Source organism: Lolium rigidum, chromosome 1 (assembly GCF_022539505.1).
Source record: "Lolium rigidum isolate FL_2022 chromosome 1, APGP_CSIRO_Lrig_0.1, whole genome shotgun sequence".
NCBI classification, from domain to species: Eukaryota; Viridiplantae; Streptophyta; class Magnoliopsida; order Poales; family Poaceae; genus Lolium; species Lolium rigidum.
Window position 1 is genome coordinate 206,837,716 of NC_061508.1, and position 23,887 is coordinate 206,861,602.

A 23,887-nucleotide genomic window follows, 5' to 3' on the forward strand; every position below is an offset into this window, starting at 1 on the left:
TCCCCGGCGGCGGCGGTCCGGGAGGAGCGGAAGAGGGCGAAAGAAGAAACCGTCAGCAGCGATGTTTCTGGGATCAGTCGAAGTGGGATGGAAGGGCACATCTATGCGATTCGAGCGGGATGGAAGGGCACGCAATTTGAGGGAGGGGAGAACCAAGGAACGTGAACCGTGTGATGCATGTAACTGAACGGTCTAGATTCGATTTTCCTACGGCACTTCGTGCCTTTATAAGTAGTAGAGATAGAGATTTAAATCATTATAGCCTGCTGACTAAGCCTTATTGTACTTGCTCTAAGTGGAGGGCGGACCCCTTTGATGGGCTGCTCCTTGCCCATGTCCGACGGTTGTTCCTTCGCTGACCCACCTGTGTTGCCTATTGTTTTTGGAGCCCACGGACACCGGGGTGGTGGCCCCGAAAGGTGGATCACAGGGGCGGCTCTACGGTGGGCGATGTGGCGATGGTCATGTCCTTTGGTAACATGGGTTGCAAGGCGGAGACAACGGGGGTCCCTAGTGATGGAGGAGCTTAGGCAATGTCATCTCCCAGATCACGTTTCGAAGACCAAGCGGGGGGGCAAAGCGTAGACCGATTACGAGCGTGGGCGAAGGTTTTTCTGGACCAAAGCTCCGCGTTTCGACGCCAACATCGGTGATGCATGCGGGTGTCGTTACTCTCTTCGGAGGGCATTGAGGGCACCTTCTCTGCATTAGGGCTCTGGGTGGAAACCTTTGGCCGTTAGTCTCGACGACGGCGGCGTGACACGTTCTTACCCTCGTGGGGGCATCGTCGTGAAGAACTATTCCCCTCGGTATCGTCTTGTTGCCAGTGGAAAGTTTTGGTTCTTCATGTTCTTTTATCCATCTTTGATGTGATGTGTAAGAGGTTCTCCTCATAACCTTGTATCGTTCAACCTTATGCGGCTTTACTTATAAAGTGGGCCAGAAGCTCTGTTTCGAGAAACTAAGTGGAACATTATTTAGTGGCTAATTTAAAGATCAGGGGGTTAGAAGTTGATGTATTGACATAGAAACCATAAGTAAATGCTTGTCTAAGATGTCGAATGAGGAAGGTGTTTCGGAAGAGTAGTTTGCTACAAAAAATTCATAACTCCAAAATGTTTTCACTAGCGAAAACTCTAGAAAAAGGCCGACCTTCGCAAAGGGAACGCAACTCGCTCCGTATGCGACAAGTGGCGCGCTGTGGTGCCAGAAAATCCCTGGGAAGTGGTCTCCCTACTCGCCACGTGTCGCAAGGGGAAGCAATGTGGGGAAGAGGGAGGAGAGAGAAAGCAAGGGGGAGGCTGGATTGTGTTAGTTTTTCCCTTTTTTTGTAGATTTGTTTTTTTAAAATGAAATATCTTGAGAACCGTAAGTCCATATCACGAATCGTTTTCACTTTTGAGATCCTCGCGTCGAGATCTTCAAAACTGGATCCCATGTTGATAGGTTTGGAGATACTTTTGTTTTGTACTTCCAATGATATTATGATTGTACCTGTGATGTGTACCTATCCGTTTTAGTGTATTTGGTGCAGTTTTTTCCTTTACTCGCTAACTGTACTCGCCCGTATGCGGAACTGTACTTGTACTTACTCGTGTGCGTGACTGTACCTGCTCGTATGCGTTACTGTACTTCTGTACATGTACTTGGTCGTGTTCACGACTGTACCTATCCGTTTGCGCGTCTGTACCTGCTCGTGTGTGTGTCTGTACTTGTACTCGCTCGTATGTTCAACTGTACTCGTGTGTTGTGCTTGACCGTACCTGCTCGTGTGCACGACTGTACCTGCTCGTGTGCGTGACTGTACTTGTACTCGCCTGTGTGTTCAACTGTACTCGTGTGTTGTGCGCGACTGTATCTGCTCGTGTGCGTGACTGTACCTGCTCGTACGCGCGACCATACTTGTACTTGCTCGTGTATGCAACTGTACTCGTATATCGTACTCAACTGTACCTCTGTATTGTACGCAACTGTACTCGTGTGTTTGTACACAATTATAATCGCGTTGTATACTTAATTAAGTTGTGCTCGTGCTTTTATATGTACTTGTACTTGCATATTGTACGTAGATGTATTTGTCTATAACAGTACTCATACAGATGGACCGATGCATGTTATGGATGGAATAGCTAGCTAGCTGACAGGCCCAGGTCCACGGGAGTGCGGTTCGTGCGGTCTCACAGGGCCCCAAATTTTTAGGGGTCCAAAATCTCTAAGTTAGTCTCTTAGTTATAGATTAGATTTATTTATGCAAGTTAAAAATCGTGAAAGCTTCCCAGCTCAGTTGGTTTGCTAGTATGACTAGGCAAATTGGTAAGAGCATCTCCAACAGGCGCGCTATATCGCCCGGCGCGCTAAAACCAAGAATCCGCGCGCGGTAAACAGATATGGCGCGCTGTGCCGTTTTTTCCTCCGCCGGGCGCGGCAAAATACAGCGCGTGCGCGCGCAGGAAAAATGGTCCTCCGCCAGGCGCTGCAAAATACAGCGCGCGCGGCGCGGAAAACAGATTTCTAGTCTATTTTGCATTCACAATTCATGAAAGAAATGACACAATTCATGAAATAAATGACACAAAGTGCAACAACATCACATAGTTCAACAAGGACACACAAAATGACGTAGTTCAACAATGACACACGACATATGGTTCAAATGGACAAAGTGAAACAATGCATATCACAAATGCATATCACACTTCCACCATATGTGCGCCCGCGCGGTTGCCGGACGGAGGCGTCGGCTGGGTCGGCGGAGGAGGAGGAGGAGAAGGCGCCTGGTTCGGCGCCGGAGGAGGAGGCTGTCGGCGGGGGACGGGCGCCTTCGCTTTCTTCGGTGGCGCGACGGCGGCGGGGCCGACGTGAGGCCGTTTCGTTGACGGCGCCTTCCCCTCCTCGGCGCGGGCCGCGCGTTGCCGGTGCCCCTGCGCGGCCATCCGCGCCGCGGCGGCGCCTGCGTGTAGTGCCCCGCGCGGCGGGACGAACAGCGCCCGCGCAGCCGTTGGGTTCCCGGCGTCGGCGCCGCCGCTAGGGTTTGGCGCTGGCGCGGCGGAAGTGGCGGCGGCGGCGGAGGGTGTGACAGAGTAGGGAGGGGTCGGCGGGTTGCCGGAGGGGTCGTCCATCGTCGGGATCGCCGGCGGCGCGCGGAGACGACGGATTGGGCTCGGGGCAGCGACGCGGGGGAGGAAGTTTCAGCGCGGGGGATTTTTCGCGGTTGGACGAGCGATGCCGCGCGCGGTAGCCGACGCGCCAGATATGCCGCTCCGGATTGTGCAAAACGCCGCGCGCCCTAAAAATTTTACAGCACCGCGCCGTTTACCGCGCCTGCTGGAGCGCCTGATTCTGTCCCGCGCGCGCTATATCGGACGTTTTTATGCCGCGCGGCCTATATAGCGCGCCTGTTGGAGATGCTCTAAGTAGCAAGGTGGAAGTTCGAGCGCTGTTGACAGCGCTTTTGTTCATTTTATTTCTTCGATTTTTCTTCTATTCTGATTGACGCTGCTGGTTATTTTTTCTTTTATCCAACCTTTTTCTTTTTGTGATTTATATGCCTATGATATAAATACTTAATTCTCCATTTTATTAGTACTGAATAAAACTTACACGGTGGATGTATAAACCACACTATGCTAACTTTTGGAACAATTTTTCTAATTAAAGTATTAAACATATCAGAAAGTTTGTAATTTGACATAGTGATATTGTATTTCTCTCTTGGGGTATTTCTTATAATAGGTTTAGCTTTACGTGCTATAAGCTATTGAGATTACAGAATTATTTTCTTAGTTTTTAAAACTCAAACAGTTTAAATGCATCAAAATCATTAGATGTAGATCTTTTTGTTAGACCGTTGGTCCGATCTTCAGAATATAGGGGTGTTGAGGGTAGTTCTTCAGTTTAAATATACATCTTCATTATTTTATTTATCTAGTGAAATGGGGCCCATTTTAAAATTTCACATAGGACCCCGGATTTCGCCGGCCCGGCCCTGCTAGCTGATGGGTGCCTCGGCTCGTGGACGTACTTGTGCATGTGCGGATGTGTACTCGCGATGCTAGTTCGTCCGCGGGGCGCGCGGCTGGTGTACTCGATCGGTCACGGGCGCGCGGCTGTGCTGATGTACTCGGTCACGGAAGCTGTACTCGTTCGTGGTCTCGTGGAGATGGACCGCGTCGTGGGCTCGTCGTGCGGATGCTCTCCAGCTGACACGCGTCGGACGCTCGTGCGTTACGCGGGGGTGGTGTTTCCCTTCCTAAAGGTTGGTCTCTAGGTAGTGGTACCCTTTCACTAGTGACAACCAAAACTAGAGGTTACTTTGTAGTAACGCCTACCGGGATAAAAATGGGTTGAGGCCTTTTTAGGGGTTCATTTTGGCTGGAAAAGTAATTGAGACCCACTTTTGGGAGCACGTGGCTTGGAGGTAGGTTTTTTTTTCGATCAAGGAGCATAGTCCCAGCCTCTGCATTCAAAGGATGCACACAGCTTTCTTCTTTATTAAATTATTCGCAATGCTCTATAATGGGAATACAAAGATAAACTCGAAGCCACCTTCCTAGCGACACACGCTATACCTACAATGAACAAGGTCATACTCCCTGACGGTACACCAACACACATCATCCAAAAAGCAAAACCCTGAGGGTGCGCCATTGCACACTTCACAGAGTTCGCCACCGCCATCTATCTCGAACCCATCTCCAAGCGAGATCAACGCATTAACCATGCCAGGCCCGCCGTAGATGTCACCATAACACCAAACAACTCCACCATCCTGCACGCGTCCAACAGTCCTCACCCGTCTTCAATACCCCGCAGCTCAACGCCGCTGAGAAACATCGACGACAACGTGGTAGATGAACACCACTCCACCAAAAACCACCTCCATCTAGCCGCTACTCCAAAAACGATGCCCCAGGAGGTAACACGACGCAGGGTGCGCCGTCATCGTCCGATCCTGGCTGGATCTAGGGTTTCCCCCGGAGTAGCACGAGTGGGTACCCGCGGACTGCGACAACGATGCCTTCAAGAAGGAAGCGACGCTTGACGCCGCCATCGCCCGCCAAACGTGGCACGGTTTTCACCGACAGCCGCAAGTCGACGAGAGCGACAGGAGAGGCCAGCAAAGATGATGCCTTCGCAAGGGAACGACGCCAATAGCCGCAGCCATCATCCGCCAAGAACGAAGTCAAGGCTCGGTGTTCACCGGTAGCCCCTTCGCCGCTAGCTCGTCGTTGACTAGATCTTCATCACCGGGATAGAGGGATCTCGTGATCCACCACCCCAGCAACCAGCCGACCTCCTCCGGCGAAGAAGAAGGCCGCCTCCACCGTCGAACCCGAGGCTGCTGCCCCGGACATCCTCGTACCGCGGGAGAATCCCAAGGTCACCACCCCGCACCGGCGAGAAGCGGAGGGTATGGCGCAATCCGTCCCACCACCAACCACCACCAGTGTGCCGCCGACGAGGAGGCAGGGGAGGCCGCAGCACCTGTCCACCGTCGCCCCTCCATCCTCCGACCGCCGCCGCCCCGCCATACACGGGAGGCAGGAAGTCCGCCGCCGCGGTACGAGGAACATCCATCCGTATACAACATAAGCAATTCTCTATTGCCAATGTTTATCTGAAGTGCCGCTGAATATGTACAGTAGTGTATTTATGCGTTTGTTTGTAGCCTGATAAGCACTGTTTTCCTTTGCAATTTCCAGTATGAACTTCTCACTATTCCGCGTGTATTTCCCCTTTTGGTAAAGAAATGTCGCTGGTCGGTTAAGTAATTGGTTGCTAGATTATTCTCACAAAGTGATGAACATAAACAAAAAATCGTCTTGTTGAAATATTGGGCCCACACTTAGTGGCCCATACTAGATTTCAGATTTCCCTATAAATCTCAAAGCGCACATAGTGACAGTCTTGTGAGTTTGAGCCCAAATGAAAAGTTGGGAAGAAGTTAGACCACCTTATAAGGTGGGTTGTTCCACCACTAGTAAGTGAGTAAGAATAGGAGTGGTTCACGCGCTCCTCCTCCTTGCTCGTCTCGATTCGACACGTCACGACGCTCGTCGACTTTTCTTTCTTTTTGCAGCTCAGGAAAACGAACAGAGTCCTAGACTAGCTAGTCGGTTCGGGTCGCTTCCGGACCGTGGGCTATCTGTAACCGACTCGAAACGTGCGTGCGACGTGGACGTGGCCCACGTTGTCTAGGGTTTCCTGAGCCTATATAATCTCTTGTTCGGCTACCACAGAAACATATTTAATAAACGAGTTAGGGTTTCCACCTCTCTCTGCTTGCGCCGTCATCGTAGCCTACTCCATCCCGCCCGCCGGCGTGCACCGGTGAACGGGAGAGCAGATCTCCGGAACCGTTCGTCCTTGCGATCCTGTACGGGAGAGGGCGAATTAGGTTATTGGGAAGCGCTCTGCGCGACTGCTCAAGTTCTTCATCACGGGTCACCTTCCGTCCAAGTCGGGCGGTGATGCCTACCGTCGTCTTCAACGTCGTCTACTTCGACCCGTCGTCCCTGTCGTCAACAACGTTGTCATCAACAACGTTACTGCTGCGACATCATCTGCTACACCTCCACCGCCACCTCCACCAGATCGGCACGTGCGACATATCTCGATCTGCTCAGGATGGATGCTTTACCGTTTACGCTGCTGCTACTTATGTTGATTAATGCATCTAGTATGTTCGAGTTTCACATGGTAGTAGTTGCTGTCATCATGTTTTATATTTTGGAATTAATCATGGAAATTGTGCCTAATTATCCAACATGTCTAACTCAGTGGAACTGGTGTGTCCCTGCTGATGCATCAGATCAGCATCCGCCTTCGGCGGTGGAGGGCGGACCCCTTTGATGGGCTGCTCCGTGGCCATGTACGACGGTTGTTCCTTCGCTGACCCACCTGTGTTGCTTATTGTTTCTGGAGCCCACGGACACCGGGGTGGTGGCCCCGAAAGGTGGATCACGGGGGCGGCTCTACGGTGGGCGATGTGGCGATGGCCATGTCCTTTGGTAACATGGGTTGCAAGGCGGAGACAACGGGGGTCCCTAGTGATGGAGGAGCTTAGGCAATGTCATCTCCCGGATCACGTTTCGAAGACCAAGCTAGGGGACAAAGCGTAGACCTCTTACGAGCGTGGGCGAAGGTTTTTCCGGACCAAAGCTCCGCGTTTCGACGCCAACGTCGGCGATGCCTATGGGTTCGTTACTCTCTTGGGAGCGGCGTTGATCGAGGGCACCTTCTACTTGTTAGGGCTCTGGGTGGAAACCTTTGGCCGCCAGTCTCGGCGACGGCGGCGTGACACGTTGTTACCCTCCTGGGGCATCGTCGTGAAGCACTATTCCCCTCGGTATCGTCTTGTTGCCGGTGGAAAGTTTTGGTTCTTCTTGTTCTTTTATCTATCTTTGATGTGATGTGTAAGAGGTTCTCCTCATAACCTTGTTTCGGTTCGACCTTATGTGGCTTTACTTATAAAGCGGGCCGAAAGCCTGTTTCGAGAAAGAGGACTCAGTGGAACATTATTTAGTGTCTAAAGATCGGGGGCTAGAAGTTGATGTATTGGCATAGAAACCATAAGTAAATGCTTGTTTAAGATGTTGAATGAGGAAGGTGTTTGACAAGAGTTACTTTGCTACAAATTTCATAACTCCAAAATGTTTTCACTAGTGACAACCAAAACTAGAGGTTCACCTTTCTAGTAACGCCTACCGGGATAAAGATGGGTTGAGGCCTTATTAGCGGTTCATTTTGGTTGGAAAAGTAATTGATACCCACTTTTGGGAGCACGTGGCTTGGAGATAGGTTTTTGTATGAGGAATATCCATCCGTATACAACATAAGCAAGTCTCTATTGCCAATGTTTATCTGAAGTGCCGCTGAATATGTACAGTAGTTTGTTTATGCTTGTGTTTGAGCCTGATATCCACTGTTTTCGTCTGCAATTTCCAGTATGAACTTCTCAGTACTGCCGCGTGTATTTCCCCTTTTGGTAAAGAAATGTCGCTGGTCGGTTAAGTAGTTTGTTGCATGCGAACCGGCCACCGCGGCCACCGCGCGAACCAGCCTCGCCGCCGCCGCACTGGTGGTTCCTGCACGCGGGTATCCATCCTCGCGCTTGTCCCAGCCGCCGCCACTTCCACCTCGGTGATAAGCGCTGCTTGCCACGGTCTTCGCAGCAGCCAACGCGCGTGATCAGTATCACTGCCACCGCGCCCCTGATGCCAATTCAGTGGCCGTCGTTTCTCTCGTACGCCGGTGCCTTCTGCCCTTTCCGTAGAACGCACGGAACCTGTTCGTCGATTTGCCTACGCACGGTTTAGCGCTTCAGACAGGATCACAGGGCAGGCAGATAAAAGTTGCATCTGACTACCAGGTAACTGGAGGACTATCATTGGGATATTTCTGAAGCTATTCCCCTTATTAATCGTAGTTTTAGCACAATTTTTTTAAAGGTATGTCTGCTTATGAACTCTGTAGAACACGCCTTCAGGTTGTAATTTTCAGGGACTAGTTACCTTATCAGTGCACCGAAAAAATAAATTCGCTACTAGATTGTGTTCAAAAATTATTCTGCTACTAAATTGACAATATATGTTCTGCAATAGATCAAGTTTTTGTGAAGTAGGCAAATAACTAAAGACTGTCCTGATGCTCTGTTGTGCTACCTCTTATTTCTGTCGTCCTGCAATTGACTGTGAAAGCAGCCCTACCATGGTGTTACGTCCTCAAATGATTGAGGGCCATCAGATTATTCTATTACAAGAACCTCCCAGTTCGACCACCTTTATTGAAACAAAACCTCTTGCAATGATCCCTCAATTGACCTGAGTAATCTTTTGTTTTTCTCGGTTTCTCCTCCTGGCTTGGAGTTGCACTTTGACAGATACTAATGGCATTTAAGTGCAGGGATTGTTGGCAGAATTATTCTTGCACCGGCTGCAGCACGTCGAGGCCCACGCCAGGAGGAGAGGAGTGCCATCCTACTCCGTTGTGTTATGTAAAGGAGGGTCGAGCCTGGTTCCTCATGGACCATCTCTGCCCCACAACCTTGCAGATGAATCATGGTAATTTCAGTCACCCCTCTGCTTCTTTGCTCTCAAAAGGATTAGCTCCTTTGCTGTTGGGGCGCTGCATTGGATGTGAGTAGATTCTTCAGACCTCTCTTTATTTATGTTATTGATTCTTGTAGAAATTCCAATATTAAAATGGCTCTGGAAATCCTTTTGCCTCTTCATTTCATCCTAAATCCTTAACTGGTATATCATCGCATGTGTTTGACGATATGTAGTAAGGTAATAATTCAAATACCATCAAATATTAGGAAAAGAGGACACAATTATATATATGACGATAAACTCTTAGATCACATTATCTATCATTAGGATTGTGATAGAGTTACAAATGCTGTGCACCATACACACAAAATGCGTCAGAATCTTTTTTTATTGTGGTATAATGTAAAAGATTTAAGCTCATGCCGAGTCTTCACTATTTTGGGTCAAGAAGTTGTCTTCTCTCTATACCGCAAGGAGTAGTGCATAAACTGTGCCAGATTCAGTATGCTAAGAGCTGCCATCATCCAGAAGAAGTAGTCCAAATGCCCTTCGTTCAGGTTGTCTGGGATCCACCCAGGCGCCCCACCACGTGTCGTGGCCACTGCGACAATACCAAACACGAGCGTGTTGAAGTAAGATCCGGAGGCAATTGCAAGCTGCGCCAGTGCTGCACAGAGGCTCTTCATGGAATATGGGGCCTGATCATAAAAGAACTCCGTCATGCCAATTCCGGCGAAAACCTCACTTGCACCATGCAGTACATATGATGGTACTTGCCACAGAATGCTCATTGGCACGGGAACATTCTTATCTTCCAGGCTGCTGGCTTGTGCGATCGCCAACCTCTTCATCTCGAGCATTGCAGAGTAGACCATGGTCAGCATTGACATTGCAAAGCCAATTCCAAGGCGCTGTGTTTGTGAGAAGCCTTTTTCATTGCCAGTATAACGCCGTGCGAGTGGCACTAACACAGTTTCGTAGATGGGCACCCAGATGAGGACACTGAACACTCCAAAGATAGAGAGGGAAGCAGGTGGGATTGCAAAAGGGCCAACACGCTTGTCCATGACCATTCCCTGCTCGATAAACGTTGATGTCAACTGCCCAGATACTGCATAGAAGATCACGAAAGATGCCCATATGGGAAACATCCGTAGCAGTATCTTCAGCTCCTCAACTTGGGTGACAGTGCAGAGCTTCCATGAACACGTCGGCAACACTGTGCATGTTTTGTCTGATGGGGGCAGGACAATGGCAGCCTTGTCAAGGAATCTGAAGATTGCAATCATATAGCCATAAGACGTAAGATCATTTTAATCATAGATATATTTTCTACATATGGTTCAATAGCAAACTTGTTTTCATTACCAAAGATGACACAACTCGCAAGTAAATTATTGTTTTTCATACCAAAGATGCAATTGCTCAATGAAAGTGAATTGTTTTCAAATGCCAAAATTGACCATAAGTTGACATGTATTCTGCATTAAGTCATTAACTGTACCTGAATTGATTTGTATGCTGAATTTTATGGCTTGATTCAGCTTCTGGTGACGATCTGGTCAGCTCATACAAAAGCGAGTTATCATCTGGCAATTCCATATGCCACTGCCGGGCAGCCGCAACCATCACCTGACAGAGACTTATAAATGGGCTTTCTCCCAGTTTCCTAAACCTGTACACCCTCGAGCCGCTAACAAATACTGCGAGGCCCAAGACCATGAGCACCGTTGGGATTGCAAAGCTGAACCCCCACCCAACATTGTCCTGCAACCAGACAAGCACGGTGCTTGACAGAAGCGAGCAGAGGTTTATCAAGAAGTAGTACCAGTTGAAGAAGGAACCCTTCTTCGCTAGTTCCATTGGGTCCCCAATATCAAACTGGTCGGCCCCAAAAGCTGGTGCACAGGGCTTGATACCGCCGCTCCCGAATGCAGCAAGATAGAGTCCCAGGTAGACCACGGTATGATGAACACCAACACGGTAGTAAGATGTTGGGACTGATGCTGAAACTGTTAGAACGAGCATTCCCTGACAAACTGGAATTGTTCAGAGACGCAGGTATCACACAGTTGAAATAAAGTTTGCTAGCTGTGTTACACTTACAACGGTGCAGACTGGGAGGGAAACAACTATCGTCCAGTATCTTCCCAGATAGGTGTCTGCCAAGAAGGCTCCAATAAGTGGCGTGAGGAAGCTGGCACCGACCCAGGCAGAAACATTCCGTGCGGCAGTGACTTTGCTTTCGTGGAGCACAGTGGTGAGGTACGTTACCAAGTTCTTCGCAATCGCAAAGAAGGCCACACATTCGCAGAACTCAACACCTAGGATGTGTTCAAGTGGTTAGCCCGCAAGGAAAGAAGAGAAGAACAGGAGCAGTTTGCCTGAATTGCTGTCTGGTATATATTACCTAAAATCATGTAGCATGCCCTCCAATTGCCTGTATTTCGCTTCAGAGCAGGCTGTTTGTTGATATCAACTGATCCATCGCTGGCATATTCAGAACTTCCATCCTATAGTACAGTACACAGATATTGAGTTTGGGATCTGAAACTGTGAATCTTCGCAGAGAACTGAGACGAACTGAATTACTTCTGTTCTTCACATGTGTGAGAAAAGAAGAAAAAGAGTAGGTGATACCTGAAGATGGGGTAGGAGATGAAGCAGAGGCCTCTCCTCATCTGCTGCTTCCATAGCTCTAGTGTGTAGCAGATGGAGTAGCTAGGAGGCTTAGGCAGTGTGCTGGGCAGCACAAATAATCTGCGGGCAAGCACCTAAAAGTTGGTCCCATGTGCTCATTTTTTTATATTTTGGTTCCAAGAGATGATGGGTTAGAAGTTTTTATTCAGAAGATTAAAAAGTGGCACGCCAATACCAAGTTTAGCAACAAGAAGAGAAAGAAGGACACTGCCTCATATACTATGAGAGACAGAGAGAGCAGATGGAGTATATTGGGCGACAACAAAAGACGGATGTCTCAGATGCCCATGTCGCCCTCCATGTCCAAAATAGCCGTCTATAGTCGCCTACGTACAAACCAAAGGCACACAGCGACGATGCCACTGAAATTAATCAAAGAAATGACGCCTGCCTAGCAGTTCGATCTGCCAAGATCCGAAGGGAAACTGTTCGCTCACATTTCACTTTATACAAGTGAGCTGTTTTGAAGTTTAAACTTTGCTACAGATAAATGTTGTTGCGACGACGGTCATTGGCGCTTCTGGCATCCGGAGGACCAGTTACTGAGACGGTTAATGGCGTCACATGGTCAGAGGTGCTCAAAACAAAAGAGATGTGACAAAATCTGGATGATAGAGAGACGGAGTTGGCGACGTTCCGCCTGCAGCCCAAGGCCGGCTACCTCTAACATTAACTAGTATTTCTCTTTTGGCGAACTAGAATAACTATTTTATATTTTGCATTTTTTTTCGAAATGGGGAGCATTGCTCCAGCTTCTGCATCAAAGTGATGCACACAACCGTTCTTAAGTTTCAAATATTCAGAGTTTACAAATCAAGGTAATCAACTGTTTTGTCCTCATTATTGTCTCATGAATTTACGCCAGTAAGAGATAATTTGGGTATGTACAATGCTAGGTGCTTAAAGAGATGCTTGGAAAAATCACCCGTGTTTTATTTAGACACTAATGCTTATTTACAGAAGGAAGATACTGGCACCTTTCCGTAAGCACACCCCATTGTACGTGGCTTTACCGTACATGCCTAGGCTCAACAAAACTTATCATATTAAAACCTATGCTGGCCTCGGTGTAGAGACCTCTGCATCACCACAAGTGCCTTTGGTCGACTAGTGAGGTACTCTTTCCGTCAAAACCTATGGTTGTCCCTTGTCCGTGTTATGTTTGGCATTTTAGTGCTCTTATTTCGGTGTAGGGTGAATAATTATTCTTTGCCCGTGTATTAGGTTAGGTATTGTTTATTCCTAACATTTTTGCACTGTTACAAACTGTGCTGACATGTGTATATTTGGGAAATCTGCTCCGTTTTATAAGAATTCTCCTTATTCGTCTACAGATATTTTTCACTGCACCCTGTTAAATTGTCATCTACATGTGGCAGTCATCTACTGAATTTTCAATATAGTCTAGTAGGAAAACAACAAACTCTTGTAAATATTCACTTCCGATCTTAATAAAAATGTTGTGTGTTCTGAAAGAAAAGGAAAAGTGCTCGGGCAAAAATACCTCCAAGTCGGCGTCAATATCCAGTTTATTATTGGAGCGGAGGCCATTTCTATCAAAACCAGGCGTGGACAGCACTACAGCAGGCAGGCTTGCGAAGAGAGATAGGCCAAAGTGTGATCTTTGCCAACTCTGTAAGCAAGCTCCTAAGAGCGTGGTGCATATTTTGCTCCAATGCTGATACTTGCTTAGGATCTTGGAGAACATAAAGGCTTGAGTCGGAGCTCAGGAGATCGTGACCAACCCATGGGCCTCCATCACCTCGGTTCATGATTGCTGGCACTCCCTTGTCCTCGGAGTCGGTCGCCGACGCAAAAGCATCACCTCTCTTGTTATGTTGGTCACTTCGGAGATTTCAAAAGAAAGAACTGCGAGGTTTTTTTTTGGCACACTTCTTTCTTTGCCGCGAAGATCAAGGAAGAAGCAAGAAATTGAGTGACCGAGGATGCAAAACACTTGTGTAAACTTTTGCCGCGAGAGTAGGTTTGTGTAAAATGGGATGGGTATTTTCTCCCATGACATATAGAAAACTGTAACTTGTTCCATAAACTTCTTAATTAATGACATGATGCAAAGTTTATGCCTCCATTTTGAAAAAAAAAACAAATGGACAAACGCCGACTTCATCATGGAACTGTGGTAGCGACGATGCATCGGAAAGAATTGAAAATATGTGCGCTAGTTGTCCTCGAAAAAAGGGCATAGGAAAACTCTCATCGCTGGTAGTATGAGATGAAGTTATGTCGGATGCCTTACCCGCGACCTTTTATCCCAGACGCCAGCATAGGCTCTTTGATTTGACAAGATAAAAAAAAAACACGGGCAACAGGGGAGAAGCTATTTTCATATCCACTTTACTCCTCCAAGATTTTATTTACATCAAGCTTTGTTCGATTGCATCAAAGAAAAGTTAAATTATTATTTGGAAAAAAGAATGTTTGAATGGAAATTTTTCTATAAAACTCTTAGGAAACAGTTGAAAAACTCAATTGGAAATTTCCTTAGGAAAAGTTCCTATAAATCAAACAAGGTCACCCAATAGGAATTTTGTTTAAGGACACAACTAGCTCTTGGTCCATCTACAACTAACTTAATTCGCGATCACCCAATTTCATGTACAATTTAGAGAAAGATATGGAACACGTCATATCCATGTGTAATTGTCATGTGTAAAAATTTGGAAATCCAATAGTGACAGACTCGATCTAGAACTAATTTAATTCTCGATTGACCTAGAACTAACATGAGTTTATTTGAAGACTCAAATCCTCTAAAAATCAATGTAACAATTCTTTGAATCAAGAGTCCTAGCCATTCATTGCACCGCTAGTCTTCTATACCCAGCCACAAATTAGCACCAGCCATTTGTTTCAGACTGAAAAGAGACCGAATTAGCGAATCACGGAGAGGAAGCGATGTTGCAATCTCGAAATCTGCTTCAACGATTAGTTTCTCAATTCCAACAGTATTATTTAGCGAAACACGTATCCGAGCATTGTACTTCCAACTCGTGCCGCCGGGGAGCAGAGCGGTTGAGTTGATCATCTGCGTACAGTATTGTCGTACACATAAATTAGTTAATCGAAGGAGTACGTGAAGTGCTTGTCGAATGCCTCCATGTGATCCGGGTGCATGCAGACGGACGCCTGTACGCCGCCACCGCCGCCCTTGGCAGCGACGAGCACCACCTGGCCGGCGCTGTTCATGGTGACCAGCTCCGTCCTGCCCAGCGGCCCCCATCCGAAGTCGGCCACCTCGTAGGCCGGGAACCGCGTGGAACCGCTGATGCTCACCAGCGCGGTGTCCCGAGACAATGTCGAAGCCGCCAGGGCGATCCAGTCCCAGTTGGCCAGCGGGTCCTCCACCGCCCGCTGGACCTCACCCTGCACCGCCGCAGCGGCGGTGGCGATCCCGTCCTCGGCGAGGAGGTCCCCGGCCTTGGCCTTGACGAGGCACCCGGTAACGCACGTCCCGAAGTAGCTCTCGCTCACTGGCGGGACGATGCCGCGGCGCCCGCGGATGTCGAAGAAGAAGTAGAGGTACACGTCCTGGTCGGCGGAGATGGCGGCGGCGTGCTGCTTGGACTGGACGTACGACACCCAGGCGAGCGCCGTCACGGCCACGAAGCTGGACGGCGGCCGCGAGGCCTTCGCGGATGACTCGTGCGCTGGGCGAATGAGTTGGGCGATGCGCTGCTTCAGGCGGCCGATGCGTTCCTCGGCGACGGTGAAAGTACGACGGGGGACGATGGGGCCGGCGGGGAACGGCGCTACCTGCATGGCACCTGGGAGTGTCAGCGGAAGCGGGTAAAGTATTATCTGCTGAGATACAAATTAGACAGGAACTTTTGCTAGTTGGCAATCGATTAACGGATGCCCTGCATTATACAGATCAAATTTGCATTTAGAGACAATTCTTAAAATAACATGTTTACTGTTATATTTGTATCATAACCAATCTAAACGTTTTGCGAGAGGGATCATAAATTGTTCTTTGGTTTGGTTAAATTTCTAGTCACCATTTTGCTAAACCAGCAGTGGATCGAGTGCCCCGATGACTAAGAAAATCGTTGTAAACATACATCCACTCCTATGTAGGTACACACGTACACTCTACCCTTATGAGTACCTCCGAAAGATTGAGCCGGCAACGTTGCCTCCCACTAAATGAATATTCAACCTTTATGAGACACATATATATCAAACCTAAGGTTTAAATTTTGGTGGGCTCGAGGTACAACCACCCTCTTAACCACCCAATCTCAGATTGGTTCTCTCCTTCGGTCCTAAACTCTAAAGTAAATTACCTGAAACTATCACACTTCAAATCAGCGCTAGGGTAACAAGTTAGTACCTCTTTTGCTACCTTTTGCAAAAATCCAACAAGTCTAAGGTAGAGCGGAGCGTTACAAGTCGCACTTATAGACATTTGACACAACTCTAATTCCAAATTTGATCGTGGAGCCCATTTGTAAGTGCAGAGTTGGCAGCCCACGTGAAATATGAGTAGATGCGGATGTGGGGCCCACCTGTCAACTCCCTTCTTTTCCTCTCTTCTTCCTCCTCTCATCTATCTCCTCTCCACCGCCGCAGTTCCCAGGAGACCATTGTATCCAGGGGATAGGGTCAACCCTGTGGCGTTGCCCTAGCTCTTCTCTACCATTCCACCGCTTCACCGCATCCTCCATTACTCCCGTGCATGTCACTCCTCAAGGGCTCCCGAGACTGCCACCAACATCGCCGCTGCTTGGTGGCGTCACCGAGGCAGATCGCCCCGCGCCCGTCCGGCCTTTGCATCGACTCTGACGCATCTTCCGCATCCTCCCCATTGAACGAATCAAGCCAAGCCACCACAAACCGACAACCGGAGCGTCGTCTTCCTCCACTCCGGCCGAGCTCGTCGTCGATCTCTGTGTCCTTCCTGACCTTTGTTGACCCTATTAGAAGCACGAGGGTGAGTTCCTAGTCCTCCTGGACCCTTCGCCTCATCACCGTGGGCTACGTACAAAGATGTCACTGAGCGCCGATGTTTGCCGCCTTTTGGAAGTTCACCGACGCCGTCTTCAGTGACTATAGGGGACCGTGCTGCTCATTCGATGCAGAATATCATGCTCTCCTAGATCCACATGCTCTCGTGCTCCTACGCACGTTCTATGGCCGCCCCGTGGCGGGACCTAAGCTTGTGGCGGCGGTGGGGACTCAAGGTCGCTCTGGGAGGAGAGGGGCAGAGACACCCAAAGCACGATGAACGATGGTGGAGGCCCGAAGATTGCGCTTTGATCTTCCAGTTCACCATGGCAGGGAGAGACATGCGGAGGAAGAAGAAGTTGGGATGGAAAAGAAGAAAAGGGGTCTGGCATGCGGAGGAGGGGAGAGAATAGGGCCGACAGGTGGTCCATGTTGAAATAGTGGGCTAAAAACTTTGCCCATGTAGTCGCTCGAGGAGGCCGAGTTCCTCTCGCCACCTCCACGCCTCCTCGACGATGAGGAACATCACCGCCACCGCAAGGCGCAGCGCCAGCTCGCCATCGCCGAGCATGACGAGGAGTTGATGCGCCGGTGGAGGGTTCAGTTCCCAAGCGACATCATCGATGATGCGGCGTTCTTCAATGACCTAAGGGTGCAGAGGAGGGCAGACTGGTGCCGCCGTTGGGATATCGCCAAGCGGGAGCTAGTCAACCCCAATACGACTTGGGGTGAGGATGATGATAGCTGGGACGACATTTGGACTGAGACCACCTCCGACGACGAGTAGAACTAGCAGCTAGAAGTAGTCTTTATCTATTTTTAATGTATTTTCAATATATTTTTAGATCTTCTATTAAGCCTAGGTACTGTTAAAATGTGTTTGTGGTGCTGTAAAATCGCGCTTCCGCTATGGGCACTACTCCAGCGGGCGCTGCGAAATAGAGCATCCAGTGGAGGAAAATTTGGCGCAGCGCGTGCTAAGCGTTTGCAGCGCGCGCGAAGCATGTTTTGCAGCGCCGAAATATTGCGTCTCTGTTGGAGATGTCCTAAGTGAGTGAGATGAGGAGTGGTACACGCGCACTCCCCTTATCCTCGTTCGTTCGTCTCGACTCGACACGATGCACCCGCGCGCCGCGCTCGTGTTGAGTTGATTGAGCCTGGAGCCGAGACTTTCTTTTTTCCGCAGTTCAGGAAAACTAGAGTCCTAAATGGATGTGTCCCAGTTAGTCGGTTCGGGTCGCTCTCGGATCGTGGTCTATCTATAACCAACTCGAGGCGTGGCCCATGTTGCCTAGGGTTTTCTGAGCCTATATAATCTCTTGCTCGGCTGCGGCAGAAACACATCTGATACACGAGTTAGAGTTTTCCACCTCTCTCAGCTTTGCACCGTCATGGTAGCCTACTGCATCCCGCACGCCTTTGCAATCATGTATGGGAGAGGGCGAATTAGGTTTTTGGGAAGCTGTTTGTGCGAAAGTTCAAGCTTGTCATCACGGGTCGTCTTCCGTCCAAGTCGGGAGGTGTTGCCCACCGTCATCTTCAACACCGTATACTTCGACCCCTCTTCACCAACATAGTGATCAACAACGTTACTGCTACGACAACGACTGCTACACCTCCACCACGACCACCAGATCGGTACATGCGACATATTCCGATCTGTTTAGTGATGGTTATTGTATTGTATGCCCTACTAGTGTTCATGTTGATCAATGCATCTAGTATGTTCGAGTTTTACATGTTAATAGTTGTTGTTGTCATGCTTAATTTTCTGGATTAATCATGAAAATTGTGCCTAATTATCCAACAGGCCCCACGTTCACCTCAGCTCCATCTCGAGATGTGCTTCCAACTCAGCCCTTATCCAACTAGTCACGAATGCTACTAAAATGATGTTAGATGGGTATCCGTGCAATTTGTAACGACACGTCCCAGAACTGGTAGATTTTTGCAGAAACAAATTAGCAAGAGTGTTACCCTAGCAGAATTGTGGTAGGTTTATGCAATTCACTCTAAACTTTAATACACAGTTGAGTTTTTCAAGTTTTTGATGCACATATTTTACTATTATCACTTACAACTTTTCTACAAAATTATTGTAAATACATATGAAACAAAATTATTCGCAAGAAAAAATACAACAATACCATTTATACATGGTCAATACGTTATGAGAACTTCTCAAAAGAAAATTAATATAAGAAAAACAAATTGCTGAGGTGAGCATGCTTGCATGTTGAGAGAAATCAGTTTAGTAGATTGCTCCTAGTTAGATATTATAGATGTATCTAGTAACATCCAAATTAGTGACAAGTAATATATATGGAACATAGGGAGTACGTGCTTGACCATGTACATATGTTGGGAAACCTATTTAACGTTGTAAGCATCGCGTACGAACACAACATCCACGTAGTAGAGACTATGGTGAAAAGAAACATCAAAGATTAATTTCAGTATTTTAAATATCAGTGTTTGTAAAGTATAATATATTTCGTGTATCCCCTTATGTAGAGCACCCTTGGGTGATGATATAGTTATAATCCTATTTTTGATGGAAGTAATGAATTATTGAGGATAAATTATTGAGGCCATGTCCTTATTCACTATCAAACGAATTATCTCCTTTGTTCAGGGAAGATGTCGCCGCCGATGACGCACAAAAGTTGGTCAAGTATAATATATCTCCTTTGTTCAGAGTGTATGAAGAATTGATTCGCACATCACGGGGAGTGGTGTTTTGGAACATGGGTGCATATGCTTCCTATATTTTGAAATGCATGTTATGTACATTTTAAATTTTAAAAAAATTGAAACAAAAAATTTGTACGTACATCTTCACGTGTTACGCGCTCACAAAGTCGTTTCATAAAAAATCGACATATCATGTGACGTGTGTAAAAAGACAAAATTCAGTGCTAAAAATAATGCTTTTCACAAGATAAAGTTTCTCATTTTTACATAGACTACAAAAAATACTGGTTTTTCGTGAAACTTAGCGAATGCACATACATTATGGAGATGTACATGTAGAATTTTTTATCCAAATTTTTTAACATTTCGTAATATGTTTTTTTGGTAGAGGGAGCATACGCACCCGAGAGCCGAATTGAATTTCCGCACATCACGCCCTTTTTATTGCCTTGTTCTTCCAGAATTCTCGACATGATAAATGGACCAGATAACGTTTTTGCTAATTCTTAGTTCTTCAAGTTTTCATATGTATTAGCCTTCTAAAGTTACACATCAGTTGGCCTAAAAGTGTCTACTTTAGTGTTGATTAATGTGGATTATTGCATAAAAATAGTGACTTAGATGTAACAATAATTCAGGCAAGTTAAGAACATACAGTCTCAAATCTTCATCCTCTCTGAGAGTGGTCGATCGATATTATCAAGGACAAATCACTAGCTGTTAAACGTCTGACTAGTAACAGCATATTCGCTCTTAGACCGGACTGAAACATTTGACAGCATGCATGTTGTCATCACGTTACATCGACACATGCACGGTACCCCTTGGATGTTACGTTAGCCTTGACATAGAAAATGCATATATCCCGCCTCGAGAACAAAGGTGTAATGCCAACAATCGAGAAATATAGAAATGCTTACAGTCTGAGCACTTGATCCGGTTGATTTGGAAATATATGTTATATTAATATTTGCGTACTGACACCCTCTCAGAGAAGAATGCATATACTTCTTTGATTATTTACTACCTCATATATACTTGATCCTGTTGATCTAGTTGATCATTTACAACTTTATACTTCTTCCGATCCATATTAACTGACTTTAATATAAATGTATCAAATACATTTTAGTTCTAGATACACTTATATTAATGAGAAGTAATATGAATTGGAGGAAGTGCTAACTTTACACTAAATCGGCGCCACTTATTATAGATCAGAAGGAGTGTTACTATTTGTGTATTGACAATGCCTCATGTCATACTAGTATATAGGCTGAACTGAAACTACTTATTCTGAATATATAAATGCTCCTTGGGAATCCATTGCATGATGTCATTTCAAATGGATGGAAACATGGAAATTCAAATGATATACCAATTGAAGGTTGAGAGCATTAATTTGATCGATCAAGGTGCATTTTCGCTAGAAAGTACTTCTTACTAATACGGAGTAGGAAGTATTAAAGATTCAGAAATTTCTTTTGGAGTTACAGAACGAGCAACCATTTGCGTCAGATCGTCAGTCCAACCGTGGGCGCAAGAACGAACTCGAAAAATGTACTACGAGGGAGCGTAGCTTGCTGCGTACCTGTGGCAGATTGGGCATGTACTTCCGCAGCGTGCTCCTCGTGAGCTCCTCGCCGTCGGGCAGCGCGATGGCCGCGCGGTCGAACGTCGGCTCCACCGCCACAGCATCCCCGCGGCAAGCCGCCGCCCACGCCTCCAGGAACATCCACAACGCCCGACCGTCGACCACGGCGTGGTGCAGCGCCACGCCGATCGCTACGCCTCCCCGCAGCCGCGTGACCTGCACGGCCAGCACCTCCACGGGGAGCGGGCTCGTCGCGAGCTCCGGGAGGAGCTGCTGGAACGTGTCCACGTCGTGGTCCGCGTCTCCGGCGAGTTTCGCCGCGTCCGCTTCGTCCATCTCCGCGACCAGGAACCGCACGCCGCGGTCGAGCTCGGAGCCGGAGCAGTCGATGGCGGCGTCGCCGGTGGACGGCAGGAAGACGATCCTCCCGGCGAGCGGCGGGAACCGCGCGAGCGTGGCGGCGAGGGACGCGCGGAGGGAGCCGACGAGCGACGCGAAGGGAGGGAGCTGGCCGTCATAGATGAGCACGCGCTGGATGAGCGGGACGAGGAGCCACGGCGCGTCCAGAGCGGAGAGCCTGAGGAGCGCCGACGGCTCGCCCGGTGGCAGCGCGGCGGTGGCTGGCACGGTCACGCGGGCGACCTCGACGACCTTGGCAGATGGCATGGCGACGAGACGAGGGCCAAGTTGGCGGTGGTAGACGGCCGGGCAGTACGAGGAGGTGCCTTGGATTGCTCAAGTTTTTTAGTTGTCGTCGACGTCGAGCACTGTCGAAGGAACCGAAAAGGAGGATAAAAACGATGGTGCTGGCGACAGCCGACAGAAGAGCTCTCGTATGCTCCCCTCCCCGATCGCGATGTGGTGATGTCTATGGTTCACACCTGTTCCGGGATCGCCGATTGTCGGTATTTCTTTGTTGTATCGCCCAGTCGTGTATTTCCCCGAACGGCAGTACTATTATATGGTCGCAGCTCGCTGGAGGCAGGCAGGCACGAAGTTGTCTTGGCCGGCCTCAGCTCCTAGGGCGAGCTTGGCCCTGGACCTCCAAGGTCGATTGGTTGCTTGGCCTCTATATCTACTATATTATAGAGCAACCCACTGTCAGATCCTACGTGGCAAAAGCAAATGACTTTTTTCCGCTAATTTTACACAAAACCCCCTATCTCCTTTTCCCAAAAAGCAATCAAGGCCAATAGACTTCTTCCTCGTCGGCAAGCGCACACGAGCTCTCCGACGGCCAGCGCTCGCCGGCAAGCGCACACGAGCTCTCCGACGGCCAGCGCTCTCCGTGCTCCAACAGTGGCGGCAGCGAGGGCAAGCGGCGGTCAACGCTCGCCCCACGCGCCCTGCTCGCTCACGGCACCAACTGCCTCGCCCGCACTCCCGCTTCCTGATGCCTCGCCAGTTCCTGTTTTCTGCTGTTTTTGGTTTCAGAAATCCTAGTAACGAAATATTCTCGGAATTGGACGAAACAAAGACCCAGGGGCCTATTTTTTCACGGAGCTTCCAGAAGACCGAAGAACATACGAAGTGGGGCCACGAGGTGGCCAGACCACATGGCGGCGCGGCCAAGGAGGGGCCCGCGCCGCCCTGTGGTGTGGGCCCCTCGTCAGGCCCCCGACTCTGCCCTTCCGCCTACTTAAAGCCTCCGTCGCGAAACTCCTGATGCGAAAAACCACGATACGGAAAACCTCATCGAGACGCCGCCGCCGCCGATCCCATCTCGGGGGATTCCGGAGATCTCATCCGGCACCCCGCCGGAGAGGGGATTCATCTCCCGGAGGACTCTACACTCGCCATGGTCGCCTCCGGAGTGATGAGTGAGTAGTTCACCCCCGGACTATGGGTCCATAGCAGTAGCTAGATGGTTGTCTTCTCCTCATTGTGCTTCATTGTTGGATCTTGTGAGCTGCCTAACATGATCAAGATCATCTATCCGTAATTCTATATGTTGTGTTTGTCGGGATCCGATGGATAGAGAATACCATGTCATGTTAATTATCAAGTTATTACATATGTGTTGTTTATGATCTTGCATGCTCTCCGTTATTAGTAGAGGCTCTGGCCAAGTTTTTACTTTTAACTCCAAGAGGGAGTATTTATGCTCGATAGTGGGTTCATGCCCGCATTGACACCTGGGGAGTGACGTAAACCCCTAAGGTTGTGTTGTGCTTATGCCACTAGGGATAAAACATTGGCGCTATGTCCGAGGATGTAGTTGTTGATTACATTACGCACCATACTTAATGCAATTGTCTCGTTGCTTTGCAACTTAATACCGGAGGGGGTTCGGACGATAACCCGAAGGTGGACTTTTTAGGCATAGATGCAGTTGGATGGCGGTCTATGTACTTTGTCGTAATGCCCAATTAAATCTCACTATACTTATCATGTCATGTATGTGCATTGTTATGCCCTCTCTATTTGTCAATTGCCCGACCGTAATTTGTTCACCCAACATGCTTTTATCTTATGGGAGAGACACCTCTAGTGAACTCGTGGACCCCGGTCCATTCTTTTAATACTGAAATACAAATCTGCCGCAATACTTGTTTTTACTATTTTCTCTCGCAAACAATCATCTTCCACACAATACAGCTTAATCATTTGTTACAGCAAGCCGGTGAGATTGACAACCTCACCGTTTCGTTGGGGCAAAGTACTTTGGTTGTGTTGTGCAGGTTCCACGTTGGCGCCGGAATCTCCGGTGTTGCGCCGCACTACATCCCGCCGCCATCAACCTTCAACGTGCTTCTTGGCTCCTCCCGGTTCGATAAACCTTGGTTTCTTTCTCGAGGGAAAACTTGCTGCCGTGCGCATCATACCTTCCTCTTGGGGTTGCCCAACGAACGTGTGAAATACACGCCATCAAGCATAT

General features: G+C 48.3%; 2 protein-coding genes across 2 annotated transcripts; both read right to left on the minus strand.

Moving 5' to 3' along the window:
• Positions 1 to 9,441: 9,441 nt before the first annotated feature.
• Positions 9,442 to 11,747, minus strand: LOC124683012 (protein NRT1/ PTR FAMILY 8.3-like). Its single transcript, XM_047217598.1, has 5 exons — positions 11,694 to 11,747; positions 11,464 to 11,566; positions 11,160 to 11,377; positions 10,558 to 11,084; positions 9,442 to 10,325 (listed from the first exon to the last, which is right to left on the minus strand). Exons 1-5 carry the CDS (start codon positions 11,745 to 11,747, stop codon positions 9,497 to 9,499), a joined length of 1,731 nt encoding a protein of 576 aa, XP_047073554.1. The 3' UTR covers positions 9,442 to 9,496.
• Positions 11,748 to 14,831: 3,084 nt separating this feature from the next.
• Positions 14,832 to 21,675, minus strand: LOC124654411 (malonyl-CoA:anthocyanidin 5-O-glucoside-6''-O-malonyltransferase-like). The gene is made up of 2 exons (XM_047193418.1): positions 21,007 to 21,675; positions 14,832 to 15,527 (listed from the first exon to the last, which is right to left on the minus strand). Exons 1-2 carry the CDS (start codon positions 21,673 to 21,675, stop codon positions 14,832 to 14,834), a joined length of 1,365 nt encoding a protein of 454 aa, XP_047049374.1.
• Between the last annotated feature and the right edge of the window lie 2,212 nt (positions 21,676 to 23,887).